The sequence below is a fragment of the Alosa sapidissima genome, chromosome 13 (assembly GCF_018492685.1).
Source record: "Alosa sapidissima isolate fAloSap1 chromosome 13, fAloSap1.pri, whole genome shotgun sequence".
In the NCBI taxonomy this organism is placed as follows: Eukaryota; Metazoa; Chordata; class Actinopteri; order Clupeiformes; family Clupeidae; genus Alosa; species Alosa sapidissima.
Window position 1 is genome coordinate 1,397,870 of NC_055969.1, and position 13,654 is coordinate 1,411,523.

Here is a 13,654-nt window from a genome sequence, read left to right on the forward strand (position 1 = left end):
TGAAGCTGCATTAAATGCGTTAGAAGAAGAAGAAGAATAAGAAGAAGCCTAGGAAGAACAGTACAGTGCATTTTCATGCACTGTAATAAGAAGCCTAGGAAGAACAGTACAGTGCATTTTCATGCACTGTAAAAAGCCTTGGAATAACAGTACAGTGCATTTTCATGCACTGTAATAAGAAGCCTAGGAAGAACAGTACAGTGCATTTTCATGCACTGTAATAAGAAGAAGCCTAGGAAGAACAGTACAGTGCATTTTCATGCACTGTAATAAGAAGCCTAGGAAGAACAGTACAGTGCATTTTCATGCACTGTAACTAGAAAACGTAATTCCAGGGAATTACCAGTGCATGAAAATGCAAAACATATGGTGTGAAATATATTGTTAAAACAGATGATGTGCTAATTGGCAACCAACATGATGAGGTTTAATATAGTTCAAATGACTGAACTAGGTAGATGAGGTTTAATATAGTTGGAATGACTGAACTAGCTAATAATTTTTAGTAGTTATGCTAACTATGCTAACTAGCATGCTAACATGCTAACTATGCTAACTTAGCTAATCATTTTAAGCAGTTTTGTTAAAAATGTTAATTAGCATGCTAACATGTTAGCATGCTAACTATGCTAACCATGTGACTTAGCTAACTTAGCTAATCATTTTAAGCAGTTTTGCTAAAAATGCTAACTAGCATGCTAACATGCTAGCATGCTAACCATGTGACTTAGCTAACTTAGCTAACTAGCTACAGTGGGTAGGAGTCATAGTTGATGACAAGTAACAGTTACAATGGCTAAACAGTTAAAAAGTTCAGTAGTTTAAAGGGTTGAATTGTTTAACAGTGAAATATTGTAGTGAGGACTTTTATTTTGAAACAGTTTTTGGCAGAGGAAGCAGTTGAACAGGATGTGTAGTCTTAATAGGGCCAGTTTGTATGCTTAAAGCCTGAGACTGGCAGTTGATCCAGGTGGCCCAAACACCTGCCATAGGATTCTAATTGCTTAACGGCCGTATTGTGATGTCATAATCATAATGTTAAGTCAATGGGGAAATTTTGATTAGTTTTTAATTAATAGTTTAAAAAGTATACAAGTTACAAAGCTGAAAAATACATAGCACACATGTCCTAAGTAAGACCTATGTAACATAGTTTGAATGAAGTTTCTACGTTAAACGGTTGAAGCTGCATTAAGTGCGTTAGAAGAAGAAAAACTAGAAAACGCAATTCCAGGGAATTACCAGTGCATGAAAATGCAAAACATATGGTTTGAAATATATTGTTAAAACAGATGATGTGCTAATTGGCAACCAACATGATGAGGTTTAATATAGTTCAAATGACTGAACTAGGTAGATGAGGTTTAATATAGTTGGAATGACTGAACTAGGTAGATGAGGTTTAATATAGTTGGAATGATTGAACGGTTAAATAGGTGGATAATTTAAATAGTTAAATTATTTAGGTAGATAATTGACGATAACTGACAGTTGGCATGGCCCTAATGTTTGCTAGCAGTTATGCTACTATGTTATCAAAGATAATAATGTTAACCAAGTTTTTTTGTTAAAAATGCTAATTAGCATGCTAACTATGCTAGCATGCTAACTATGTTACTTAACTAACTTAGCTAATCATTTTTAACAGTTTTGCTAACTATGCTAACTAGCATCCTAACATGCTAGCATGCTAACTATGTTAACCATGTTACTTACTTAGCTAATCATTTTTAACAGTTTTGCTAAAAATGCTAACAATGTTAACAATATTAGCAATGCTAACATGCTAGCTATGCTAACTAGCTACAGTGGGTAGGAGTCATAGTTGATGACAAGTAACAGTTACAATGACAATACGCAGTTTGAATGAAGTTTCTACGTTAAACGGTTGAAGTTGCATTAAATGCGTTAGAAGAAGAAGAATAATAAGAAGAAAAAGCCTTGGAATAACAGTACAGTGCATTTTCATGCACTGTAATAAGAAGCCTAGGAAGAACAGTACAGTGCATTTTCATGCACTGTAATAAGAAGAAGCATAAGAATAAGAAGCCTAGGAAGAACAGTACAGTGCATTTTCATGCACTGTAATAATAAGAAGAAGCCTAGGAAGAACAGTACAGTGCATTTTCATGCACTGTAATAAGAAGCCTAGGAAGAACAGTACAGTGCATTTTCATGCACTGTAATAAGAAGAAGTAGAAGAAGTTGCCTAGGAAGAACAGTACAGTGCATTGTATTTAAGTAGCAGACACTTTCCAACACAGGCTGTTTTTACACGTCAAGTATAATCATACCTGTCAACATTTAGCTTTCCAAAAACGGGAGATTTTTTTTCGGAGGGGGGGGGGGGGGGGGGGGGGGGGTCAGAGTTTGTACCGGATCAGTGTTTGCATATTTAACATGTTTCATACACGTGTTTCAACACTGCATTTCGGTCGTTGCTTTTACCTTACCATTACCTTATGCATGCCAGTTATGTATCCACCAGCTGCCTGCCTGCAGCCTACTTCAAAAACTCCAAAGCTGCTTGCTATCTGATTTGGTTCAGTGTATCAACAACACTCAATAACAGTTTATGTGATGTGTCAATAAATTAAATTCCCAACAATTTCACAACAGCTAGTTCTGGAGTAGGCCATTCAACTAGCCTGCTTGCTTACGAGATTCAGGCTGCGCACTGCGCAGTCAGCACCCGCTGCCTTATTTGGGTTTTGGGTTGCCAGGTTTTAACCCTATGACAAAATGGTTGAAATTGAAAGTAAGTGATTGTGTATGTGTAGGGTGTATTTCATACACAATCTGGCAACCTGGGAGATGTCAGACTAATAGAAAAAATGAATGGATCAATGATTTTAAAATTAAGTTTGAAGGCCATGCAAATTACGGGAGTTTTCCGGGAGAAATAACAAAACGTGTAACTCCCTCTCAAGCACGGGCAGACACAAGTGGTTTCCTTTTACTGGTTTTAATGAAGTCTTCTCCATAGTCAAACCGTGAAAACTAATAATACACAGTATTAAACACATAAACCCATGTTAGCTTATTAGCACACACAGCAGTAAAATAACACATATAGAAAATAAAATACAGACAAATTACCTCGTTGGCTGCATGCTACGAAAGGAAATCATCTTGAAGCCTTCCTATCTTCAACATTAAACTGTTCTTCTTAACTTCAGTTCACTTAAAGCATGTACTGTAATACTTTCAACTGCGTGACCTTAAACTCAACAGCAACGCATACTCTTCTGTCTTACCAGATAAATCAACGTAAACATTACAAAATAAAACCTAAACAAATTATCTTATAAACCCAACATAATGGCAACTGTTACACTCCCACCAAATCACACCAGTCTTAATGTGGGATTTCTCTAAACACAACAGTTGTTGCAATTGAACACTCAAACATTCAGTAAAACATTTTCTGTTATCAACCATTCAGTATGGAATGTCAGGCTAAACATTAAACATCTTCTGCTTCAAGCAAAGTAACAAGCTTGTGTACAGGTCTTTCAAGAAACACTGTCTTTGTTGTGGATTTACCTTTATCATCAAATGAGGTGTCACTAACCAACAATCTGACCTTTCTCACCCCATCATCTGACCCTGGATAAACTTCTGTTATTCTGGCCAGCTTCCATTCATTGCGTGGTGGTGATCTTCTTGTAAAAGTACAATGTCATTCACTTTCAGGTTTCTTCTATTCTTCTGCCACTTCTGTCTTGGTTGTAAACTCAATAAATATTCCCTTTTCCATCTAATCCAAAATTCATTGGCCAAATATTGAACTCGACGCCACCTTTTTTGAAGATACAGATCTTCTCTCACAAACTGTCCAGGTGGAGGAAGTATTATGGTGGACTTCATCGTAAGAATGTGGTTTGGAGTCAAAGGTTCAGGTGCGGATGGGTCATTCAAATGTTCAGCGGTAAGTGGTCTGCTATTAACAATTGCCATTACCTCATATAAGAATGTTCTTAAAGAGGAGCTGTCAAGTCTTTGCGCTGACTGGTCGAGAATTGCAGTAAGAACACTCCTTATAGTTCTAATTTGTCTCTCCCAGACGCCACCCATATGGCTTGCCGCTGGAGGATTCATTAGAAATTCACATCCTAGAGCCTTCACTCTCTATTCATCCATTCCTTTCATGAGTTCTGCAAATTCTCTCCTTGCACCAATAAAATTGGTTCCTTGGTCACTTCGTAGCGGACGAACATTTCCTCTCATGGCAATGAACGCCCTCAAGGAATTGATAAATGCGTCAGTTGTCATGTCATCAAGCATTTCTATGTGTATGGCTCTCGAACATAGACAGGTAAGTAAGAGACCATATCTTTTAACATCTTTTCTTCCTTCTTTAACATCGATAGGACCAAAACAGTCTATGCCGGCGTAAGTGAATGGTGGAGTCGTTTCCATTCTATCTTGAGGTAAGTTACTCATTTTTTGTTCTTCAGTACGTCTTCTGTACTTCCGACACTTGACACATTTGAAAATGTGTGACGATACTGGCTGCTGCATCCTAGGATCCACCATCCATAAGCTCGCAGTTTGTTCACGGTCATTCCACGTCCCTGATGATGAACCTTTTCATGAAAGCGCTTGATAAGTAAGGCTGATATGTGACTATTCTTGTGAAGTATCGCTGGATGCTTGACATGTGGGTGTAACGAGGCTTGACTTAGGCGTCCTCCCACTCTTAAGGTACCTTCTTCATCCAAAATTGGACTTAACTTATGCAGCGTACTATGTTTGGTCTTGGCGACAACATTCCTTACTTTCAAGCTCTTTATCTCATCTGGGAACGCTTCTTCTTGAACTAACTTGATGATCGCAATCTCTGCTTCTTTCCTTTCTTCTAAGCTTGTGCTTTCGTTGGTTCTTTGCTTCACACCTTTGTGTTCCTTGACTCGTCGTTTCAACCTGGCGACTGCTTGTACTATCTGAAAACTTCTTAAGGCGGTCCACTAATGATCTTTCCTCCTTTGCCTTAGTGTTTAACACAACAGCCTTGCGGAGTTCCGGATCATCTTCCTTAACTTCTCCCACCTTGCACTTTCTGTCAGGTAGTTCCTTTTGCCACAGAAACTTTGGTCCGGAGAACCAATTGGAAGTCTTGAGTTGCTTCGCAGTTAACCCTCGAGAGGCATGGTCTGCCGGGTTGTCCTCAGATGCAACATAGGCCCATTGTTCAGGCTTTGTGCTTGACTTGATCCTTTGTATCCGGTTAGCTACGAACACTTGAAATCTTTTGGCGTCATTATTTATGTAGCCGAGAACAACTGTGGAATCCGTCCAAAAATATTCTTGGAGATCTTGGATTTCCAGTTTGTTATGGAGCATGTCACTGGTTCTGACTGCAACTACTGCCGCAGAGAGTTCCAGTCTTGGTATTGTTGTAACTTTTGTCGGCGAGACTCTTGCCTTTCCCATTACTAGACAGCAATGAACATCATTAGATTCACTAACAGTTCGCAGGTAAGTGCATTCACCATATCCAGACACACTAGCATCGGAGAAATGATGAAGCTCATACCCTTTGACGTTGCCGAAACTTGAAGGTAAGTAGCATCTTTTAACTTCCATTTCAGCTAGATTGGGTAGGTCTCTGATCCAGGACTCCCACTGAGGTCTTCAATTTTCGGAAAGTTCCTCATCCCAGCCGATCTTCTCTCTGCACATTTGTTGGAGTATTTGTTTCCCTAGAAGGACGAAAGGTGCCATGAATCCTAATGGATCGTACATCGAGGCTACAGTAGAGAGCACACCTCTTCTTGTTAGTGGATTGGACTTTACTTGAACTCTGAACTTGAATGAGTCACATGTGATGCACCACTCTACTCCAAGCGCTCTCTCCATATGTGGTAGGCTTAAGGCCATATCTTGATCTTTGATTGTGGCACGTCCCTCCTCTGGGATGGATACCATCACATTGTTGTTATTGGAAATTAACTTATGGAGTTTTAACTTGCCAGTGCAACAAAGTTCTCTTGATTCTTTGACAAGCTGGATGGCTTCCTCCTCAGTTTGGACACTTGCCAGACCATCGTCTACATAAAAATTTCTTTGTATGAAGCGTATCGTATCTTCACTGTATTGATCTTGCCCTTGTGCTGCCAAATGTTTCAGGCCAAAGTTGGCACAGCCAGGAGACGAAGACGCTCCAAACAGGAGCAAACAGGACTTTCATCCTGTAGGTTGATGGTGTGGTTTCCAAACTGCCATTCTCCCACCAAAGGAATCGTAAGTAATATCACGTAGAAAACAAATGTACCTCCGCGCTACTGCGGGTCACATCTAGCGCATCAACGGGAGAGGACCGAATCCAGTAGAAGAGAGAGAGTTCACCGGAGCGACAAAGATGTGGAATTTAAGTATTTTTTTATTTTATTTATTATTTAAGGTCTCAACATAAGGACTAACGTTTCGACGTGTGTCACGTCTTCATCAGAGTCAAGTATGGAAGGCATAGGTGGTGGTACCTTATTAAGGTGATCAGGATCACCTGACAGGTGTATAGAGGGCGGTACCCCAACCTTACGGCTACCATAGAAGACCGATCCTCCCTGCTAAATAAGAGAATTAAGAATAAATAAAATCCTAAAATCTGCTTCTCTACCCGCTATTCGCCAATGACGGGGAGAATAAAACACATAGTAAAAAATCATTGGCATATCCTCCAGAGTGACCCTGCCTTAAAAGACATCTGTGCGGAGCCACCTAGATTCGCCTTCAAACGTGCCCGCAATATTCGAGACCGCTTGGTCCATTCTGACATGAAATTTTCGCCTCCCACGACCTGGCTTTCTAATCCACTGCTGGGATTCTACAAATGCGGTAATTGTGCCCAGTGTTCTAACTCTACCAACACTAAAGATTTTTCGCATCCCAGGACGGGTAAATCTTATCCTATTAGTTCTTTTATCAATTGTAATAGTACACATGTAATTTACTTATTAAAATGTCCATGTGGTCTGGTATACATTGGACAGACAAAACATCAACTAAAAATTAGAATATCAGAGCACAAAACAGCAATTCGCACTAAAAACACCACTTATGCCATGGCAAGACATTATATGCAGGCAAATCATGGATCTCCAGCTTCATTAAAATTTTGGGGGATAGAAAAAATCAGTACACCCTCTAGAGGCGGAGACATGATCAAAAAACTCTTATGTAGGGAGGCATTCTGGATATTTACCCTTAATACTTGAACCTCATGGTTTAAATGAGGAACTAAATTTGTCGTGCTTTTTGTAGGTCTATGTGCGTAGTCTGATATCTTATGAACATTTTGCACTTGTCTTCAATGACTCCTTACAGTTTAAATTTGAAATGTTACTATGTACTTGATTTTCCATGTCTATTTACTCTGTGTTTTTATAAATATTGTGTATTTTTATACATAGTCTGTGTATTTAAATACTGGTATTATGATCATTTGTTTTGTATATACTTTCAGGGCTGGTTTTTGAGTGTAGCCTACTTCTATGGGAATCGTAAGTAATCTTGGTCTTCTCTTTTCACATGAAACTGATGAAACATCCTTTCGATGTCACACATCACTGCTATGGAGCCTTTTCTGAATCTGCACAGGACACCCACCAGTGTATTTGTCAGGTCAGTTCCAGTGAGCAGATGGTCATTGAGAGATGTTTCTTGGAACTTGGCAGAACAGTCAAACACTACACGTATTTTCCCGGGTTTTTGTGGATGATAAACTCCATGGTGTGGAATATCAATTTCAATTTCTTCCTCAGGGACCTTCTCTGCATCACCACGTGAAATGAGGTCATCCATAAAGTTGACATAGTCTTTGTAGTATGTTTCATTCTTTTTAAGCCTCCTTTCAAGACAATTTAGGCGATGTATTGCACATATCTTATTGTTTGGTAGTTTTGGTCTTTCCTCTTTGAACGGTAATGGCATTTCATAATGACCATTTTCCTTTTGTGTTATGCCTTCTCTCATCTTTGACAGGAACTTGAGGTCATCCTGAGACACAGGATCCTCTTCTCCAGCTCTTTCTGAGAAGTCTGATTCGAGGACCTTTATGATGTCTAAAGGGGTAATTTCTTTAACTTTGGATCTGTTCACATAGTGCACTTCTGTTTTGAGATAGACAGAGGGCTCAACACCTGGTGTCACCTGTCTCACTACTATGCGATGGCTGATTCCGAAGGCATCTCCATAATCTACACAGGGATTCCCATGGCCGACAATACTCCATCCAAGATCCGTGCGCTGTGCGTAAGGCTGATTTTCTTTGCCGGACACAACTTCTCGTGGCAGAAGGGCTTGTGAGCCGTTGTAACCAATGAGCAGACCTACTTCACAGTCTTGCAAAGGTGCTACATCTTCTTGGAGGTGCTCTAGATGGGACCAAGCCTTTGCAGTTTCATCAGTTGGTATGTGAGTTCTGTTAGAGGGAATAAATTCACGCGTGTAGGTTGGTGGTAAAGAGATCTTCTTACCAGAGTAAAAGCCACGGACTTGTAAGTTGTTCACTCTTTGAGAACTTACTACGGTAGTTCTTGACGTCATAGTAGAGAGTTTTAACTTGACTTGCTCTTTGTTGGCCTCCAAAGCTTCGGCTACTTCACTTAGAACAAAAGTTGTGTCGCTTTGAGAAAACCAAGAGAGCATGTACAAGGACTTCTTGCACTGGTTGAGTTGCAGATGAAAGCCAGACAGGAATTATTGCAGAGGTCTGTGTATTTGCTTCATCCAGGATTACTCGATTTGAAGTAGCAACTGTGACTTTTTCTTTATGTTGTGTTGCTTGAGGCCTTTCTTTGTTCTTTTCTTGAGTTGTACTTGATTTCTCTTGACTTGGATTTTGTTTGGTACGTGGTAGTCGTTGTTCTTCTTTGTGTCTCTCCTCATGCAGACAAGTAGGATGTTGCTTGTGGCATGCATCACAAACACTCCTATTGTTGCAGCTCTTTGAGAGGTGACCAGATTTGAGGCAACCAGAGCATAGCCTTTCAGCTTGAACAAATTTCACTCTATCAGTGACTGAATTCTCCACAAACTTCCTGCATTTGTGTAAAGCACGCCCAGTCTTCTTACAGAAAATGCATGTCTTGATAGTCTCTTCATTAGAAGTTGTAGTCAGTGTCTTTGCTTTAACATTTTGATGTCTTTGGTATTTTGGCTTGTCAGTTTCACTTTGCTTTAGTGATTGCAATGATGTAACCGGATTACAGGCAATTTTCGCTTCTCTTGTCAGAAATTTCACAAACTGGCTAAAAGAGGGGAACTGGCTGCTCTGTTCTTCTACTTCAATGACTTTCCTGTTCCATCTCGCAGTTAGCCAATCTGGTAACTTTGAAAGAATCTTTCTGTTTTCATTACAGTCGTTTAAGATCTGCAATGCCTGGATGTGGACCATGGCGGCCTCACAACTGCGGAGAAAATCAACAAACTCTCTGAGCTCAAAGCTGTCTTTAGATCCCATCTTGGGCCATGCTTGGAGTTTGTCTCTGTATGCCTTTGCGATTGTAAATGGGTTTCCATAGCTCTCTTCCAAAATCTTCCATGCAGCAACATAGGCAGATTCGGTTACAAGTAGGAAATGGCCATCAAGTGCAGTCTTAGCTTGTCCACTTACATATCTACGGAGATAGTATATCTTCTCTTTGTCTTGGATATTCTTCTGGTCAATGAGTGTTTCAAATGAGAGTTTCCAGACGCTGTACTTCAATGGATCCCCACTGAATATTGAAGGTTCAGGAACTGGGATTCTGTTGGCGCTTAAAGCATCTGCCAGTAGCTTGGACAAAATATCAGTTCACTTCTGGAGAATAAACAAAATATCAGTTCACTTCTGGAGAACTCAAATATGAAATAGCAAATAGCCTTCACTTAATATTACCAAAACACACACTTTAAATTTGCATATAGCATTGAATTTGACCATAAACTAAATGGCAAGCTTCAGTTAAACATTTGGCTAAGCAGAAAAGTTAACCACACACAGTACAATAATTAAATCAGCTATCATTCACATGAACTTTAACAACAACTTCTTATAAAGCCCTCTTAGCCCACTCTTGTTAGTGTCCAAGTTCTTTATGGCTTTGCCTTGAAACGTTGCTCTTCCAGCCCGTGTGTGTGTTTTAACTACATGTTACAAGTGCGTGTTTTCCACTCATCTGCCAGTCCTTCGACGACCGTTCGATGCACCGTAGCCACCACGTTGAGATTAGCTCGCTAGTCCTTCAGCTTGCTGCATCACCCACTCACGTCGATGAACAGTCCGAGTTTTCACTGATCCCTCTCAAGCACGGGCAGGCACAAGTGGTTTCCTTTTACTGGTTTTAATGAAGTCTTCTCCATAGTCAAACCGTAAAAAAAACTAATAATACACAGTATTAAACACATAAACCCATGTTAGCTTATTAGCACACACAGCAGTAAAATTCCAAAGTCTTCTTATTACATTGCATGAAAATGCACTGTACTGTTTTTCCTAGGCTTTTTATTATTCTTCTTTTAACGCAGTTACTGTAGCTTCAACCGCTTAACGTAGAAACTTCATTCAAACTATGTTACGTAGGTCTTACTTAGGACATGTGTGCTTTGTATTTTTCATCTTTGTAACTTAGTTTTTAAACTATTTTTAGTTTAATTAAAAACTAAAACGAAAAATGTTTTTTCCCATGGGTTTTATGGGGTATAGTAATGTTGTCAAATAAGCCATTACTTCAATTCATCGTGTTTCCTTACTCTCTGACAACATATATTCGTTTTTGGAATTCCCGGGTTTCTCACGCAGAATACGGGAAAATGTTGACATTCGTCCCCCAACGTTGGAAGGGTTGCAGTATTAGTACTAACAGCCTATATTAATTTGGTCAACTTTATACAGCCCTAACAAGGCTAAAGTTCTGTAATTGATGCCCCTGTGTCATTCTCTCTCCTGCGCAAACAAAATGTGTGCGTTCCAAGTAGCCTAGTGCGTAATTCTTCTTCAAAAAGTTGAACAAATGCATTTGGTTATTTTAGAGAAAAATATAAATAGCCTGTCATGCAATTTATGGGCTACAGTGCAGAGTTGGGAAGTTAAGGTAGGCCAACTTGGAGTGAATATACAAACAGGGGGAATTCTTTCTGTAGGCCTACTCGTAGCTGAGTAGCCTGGTAGGCCGATACACACAGTGCGTGCGGCCGTACACTATGCAGGTGCTACTAAATCGTGCGCTCACGACAACCACACTGTCATCTTAAATAGTCTTACTGTTGCCTTCAAGCAAGCAAAACGATGCTTTGAAAACATCCGTTTCGCTGGAAGGGCAAGGGGGTAGCAACAGGACAACAGAGACTGACAAGTCCGATGGTATAGCTAATGTTATGAGATTGTTAAAATATGGGATATTTACGGGAAAATATTAAAACGGGAAGACAACGGGAAAAAAGTTAAAATACGTGAGAAACCTGGAAAAAACGGGAGGGTTGACAGCTGTGCTACAGATCCTGTTCCACTGCTTCCTCTGCCTACAAGTGTTTCAGAATAAAAGTCCTCACTACAATAATTCTCTATTAATTAATTTAACCATTTAAACTATCCACCTATTTAACTGTTCAGCCATTCCAATGATATTAAACCACCACCTACCTACCAACCAACATAGCTACCACATCAAGTACCCTAGCAACCATGTCAAATACCCTAGCAACAGCCTAGCAACCACTTCCACAGTTACACCTACAGTAGCAACACATATAGCAACCAATGAAATAAACCTAGCAACCAGCATAGCAATGACCACAACTAAGTTAGCAACAGACTAGCAACAACCCATCAACCACTTCTACGATGACAACCTAGCAACCAAAACACACACGGAAGCACACATATACACAAAAACAACCACACACTCTGCACACACTCAATTGCAAACACAAAAAAGGAACAAAGTAGGAAATGGACACAATTTGACAAACGTGACTTATTTTTGTGGAACATATCTGCTCGACTGGGCGGCGGTCATATTTTGTACCGCTCTGCGGTACATCTAGTTTACTTTTCTCTCGAACCGTTCACCACAAAAATTAGCGGCTAACATCGTTTAAAAGCTGAGAAAAAGCCCTTTCATGTGATATGATACTGAGAAGAATTGGTGAATTTGGAGGCACTTTTATTTTCTCTTGCCATTCTTGTCACTTTCTCCACTGCGTAAAAGACTAAATGAATTTACGCTGTGAATGCTAAGATTATTTTGACAGGCCATAGGCTAAATAAAAATCGCTATTAGTCGGATGCAAAGCAGAATATTGAAAGAAGGGTGCACCAAGGCCACAGTGGCCTGTAAACTTGTGTTGGCATCACGGCCAACACAAGGGGCAATGACGGCCATGACCGTCGTGTCCACCGTGAAATTTCTACCCTGCATATATCTGTAGATTGTGTTTCTTTACAAATACAAGCAAAGTAATGAATGTTGCTAGGCAACCCTAAACAAATGCTACCCATTGGTTTTTACATTTCTCTGATTTAACTGCTGCATTGTATTCCATTCAAAAAGTCCCCAGTTCAGCCCCGATTTGGCCCTGCCCTACTGGCCACGGCCCTAATCCAATCTCAAGCATGGAAACAGAAGAAGCCTGAAGTATATACTCTTTTGATCCCACGAGGGAAATTTGGTCTCTGCATTTATCCCAATCCGTGAATTAGTGAAACACACTCAGCACACAGTGAGGTGAAGCACACACTAATCCCGGCGCAGTGAGCTGCCTGCTACAACAGCGGCGCTCGGGGAGCAGTGAGGGGTTAGGTGCCTTGCTCAAGGGCACTTCAGCCATGCCTACTGGTCAGGGTTCGAACCGGCAACCCTCCGGTAACAAGTCCGAAGCGCTAACCAGCAGGCCACGACTGCCCCAGTATGATGCGTCAATACTTGCACGTTTATTATATCAGCCTTCAAAGAATGACAATTTGTGTCTCATGAATATTTTCATGTTTTTGCTTGTCAGCACAAAGCTGACGCTGGTGGGACTGTTTGGAATCTGGCAATAAAAAAATAATGATGGTGGGATACAGACTTTTTCACTGACATAAATATTTTATTTATTATGAATTGTTATATTCGCTGAAGTCTTGTATATAAGTATAAGCAGGCCACGGCTGCCCCTACCGTGAACCACTGAACCACTGGATGAAGAATGTGCTTTATACTCCTCTGCATTTGTGACCTGAAGTAACCTGTGCTTGCATATGTTCAGATGTCATTTAGCCCAAGGCACAGATCTGTGCATGCTGTGACCAACTTTCGATTCACTGATTTGGCAAGCCAATTCATTTGGGGAGCTATTACTTTAGAATTTCAGCCCAAACTAGGAAACAATGTAGAAAATCGTCACTTGATATGCATGTGATATATCTGTGATGAGTATCATCAGAGATGAATGGGTGTGAATTTGGACACACTTCGCAACAGTCAGTCCCATAGACTTAATTAGATTACTGAATATTACATTTTTGTAATCAGATGTTTGTACTGTAATCAGCATCACCACATCTTGCTCACAATGGTGTTGCTCCATTGTGAAATAGTCAGCATGTAGCATTTCATTGTGGTTGTAAATTGGTACATTTTCAGCACGACCTGGAAATGTTATAGCATCATTTTAGGAGGACCTTCTA

General features: G+C 40.1%; 2 protein-coding genes across 2 annotated transcripts in view; both read right to left on the bottom strand.

Annotated features, from left to right (window-relative positions):
- arsb (arylsulfatase B) overlaps positions 1-13,654 on the bottom strand; it is a 121,905-nt gene that overhangs the window by 26,072 nt on the left and 82,179 nt on the right. The window lies entirely within an intron of this gene.
- LOC121679642 lies at positions 3,536-9,330 on the bottom strand. Its single transcript, XM_042058551.1, has 2 exons — positions 6,261-9,330; positions 3,536-3,546 (listed from the first exon to the last, which is right to left on the bottom strand). Exon 1 carries the CDS (start codon positions 8,650-8,652, stop codon positions 7,495-7,497), a length of 1,158 nt encoding a protein of 385 aa, XP_041914485.1. The 5' UTR covers positions 8,653-9,330; the 3' UTR covers positions 3,536-3,546; positions 6,261-7,494.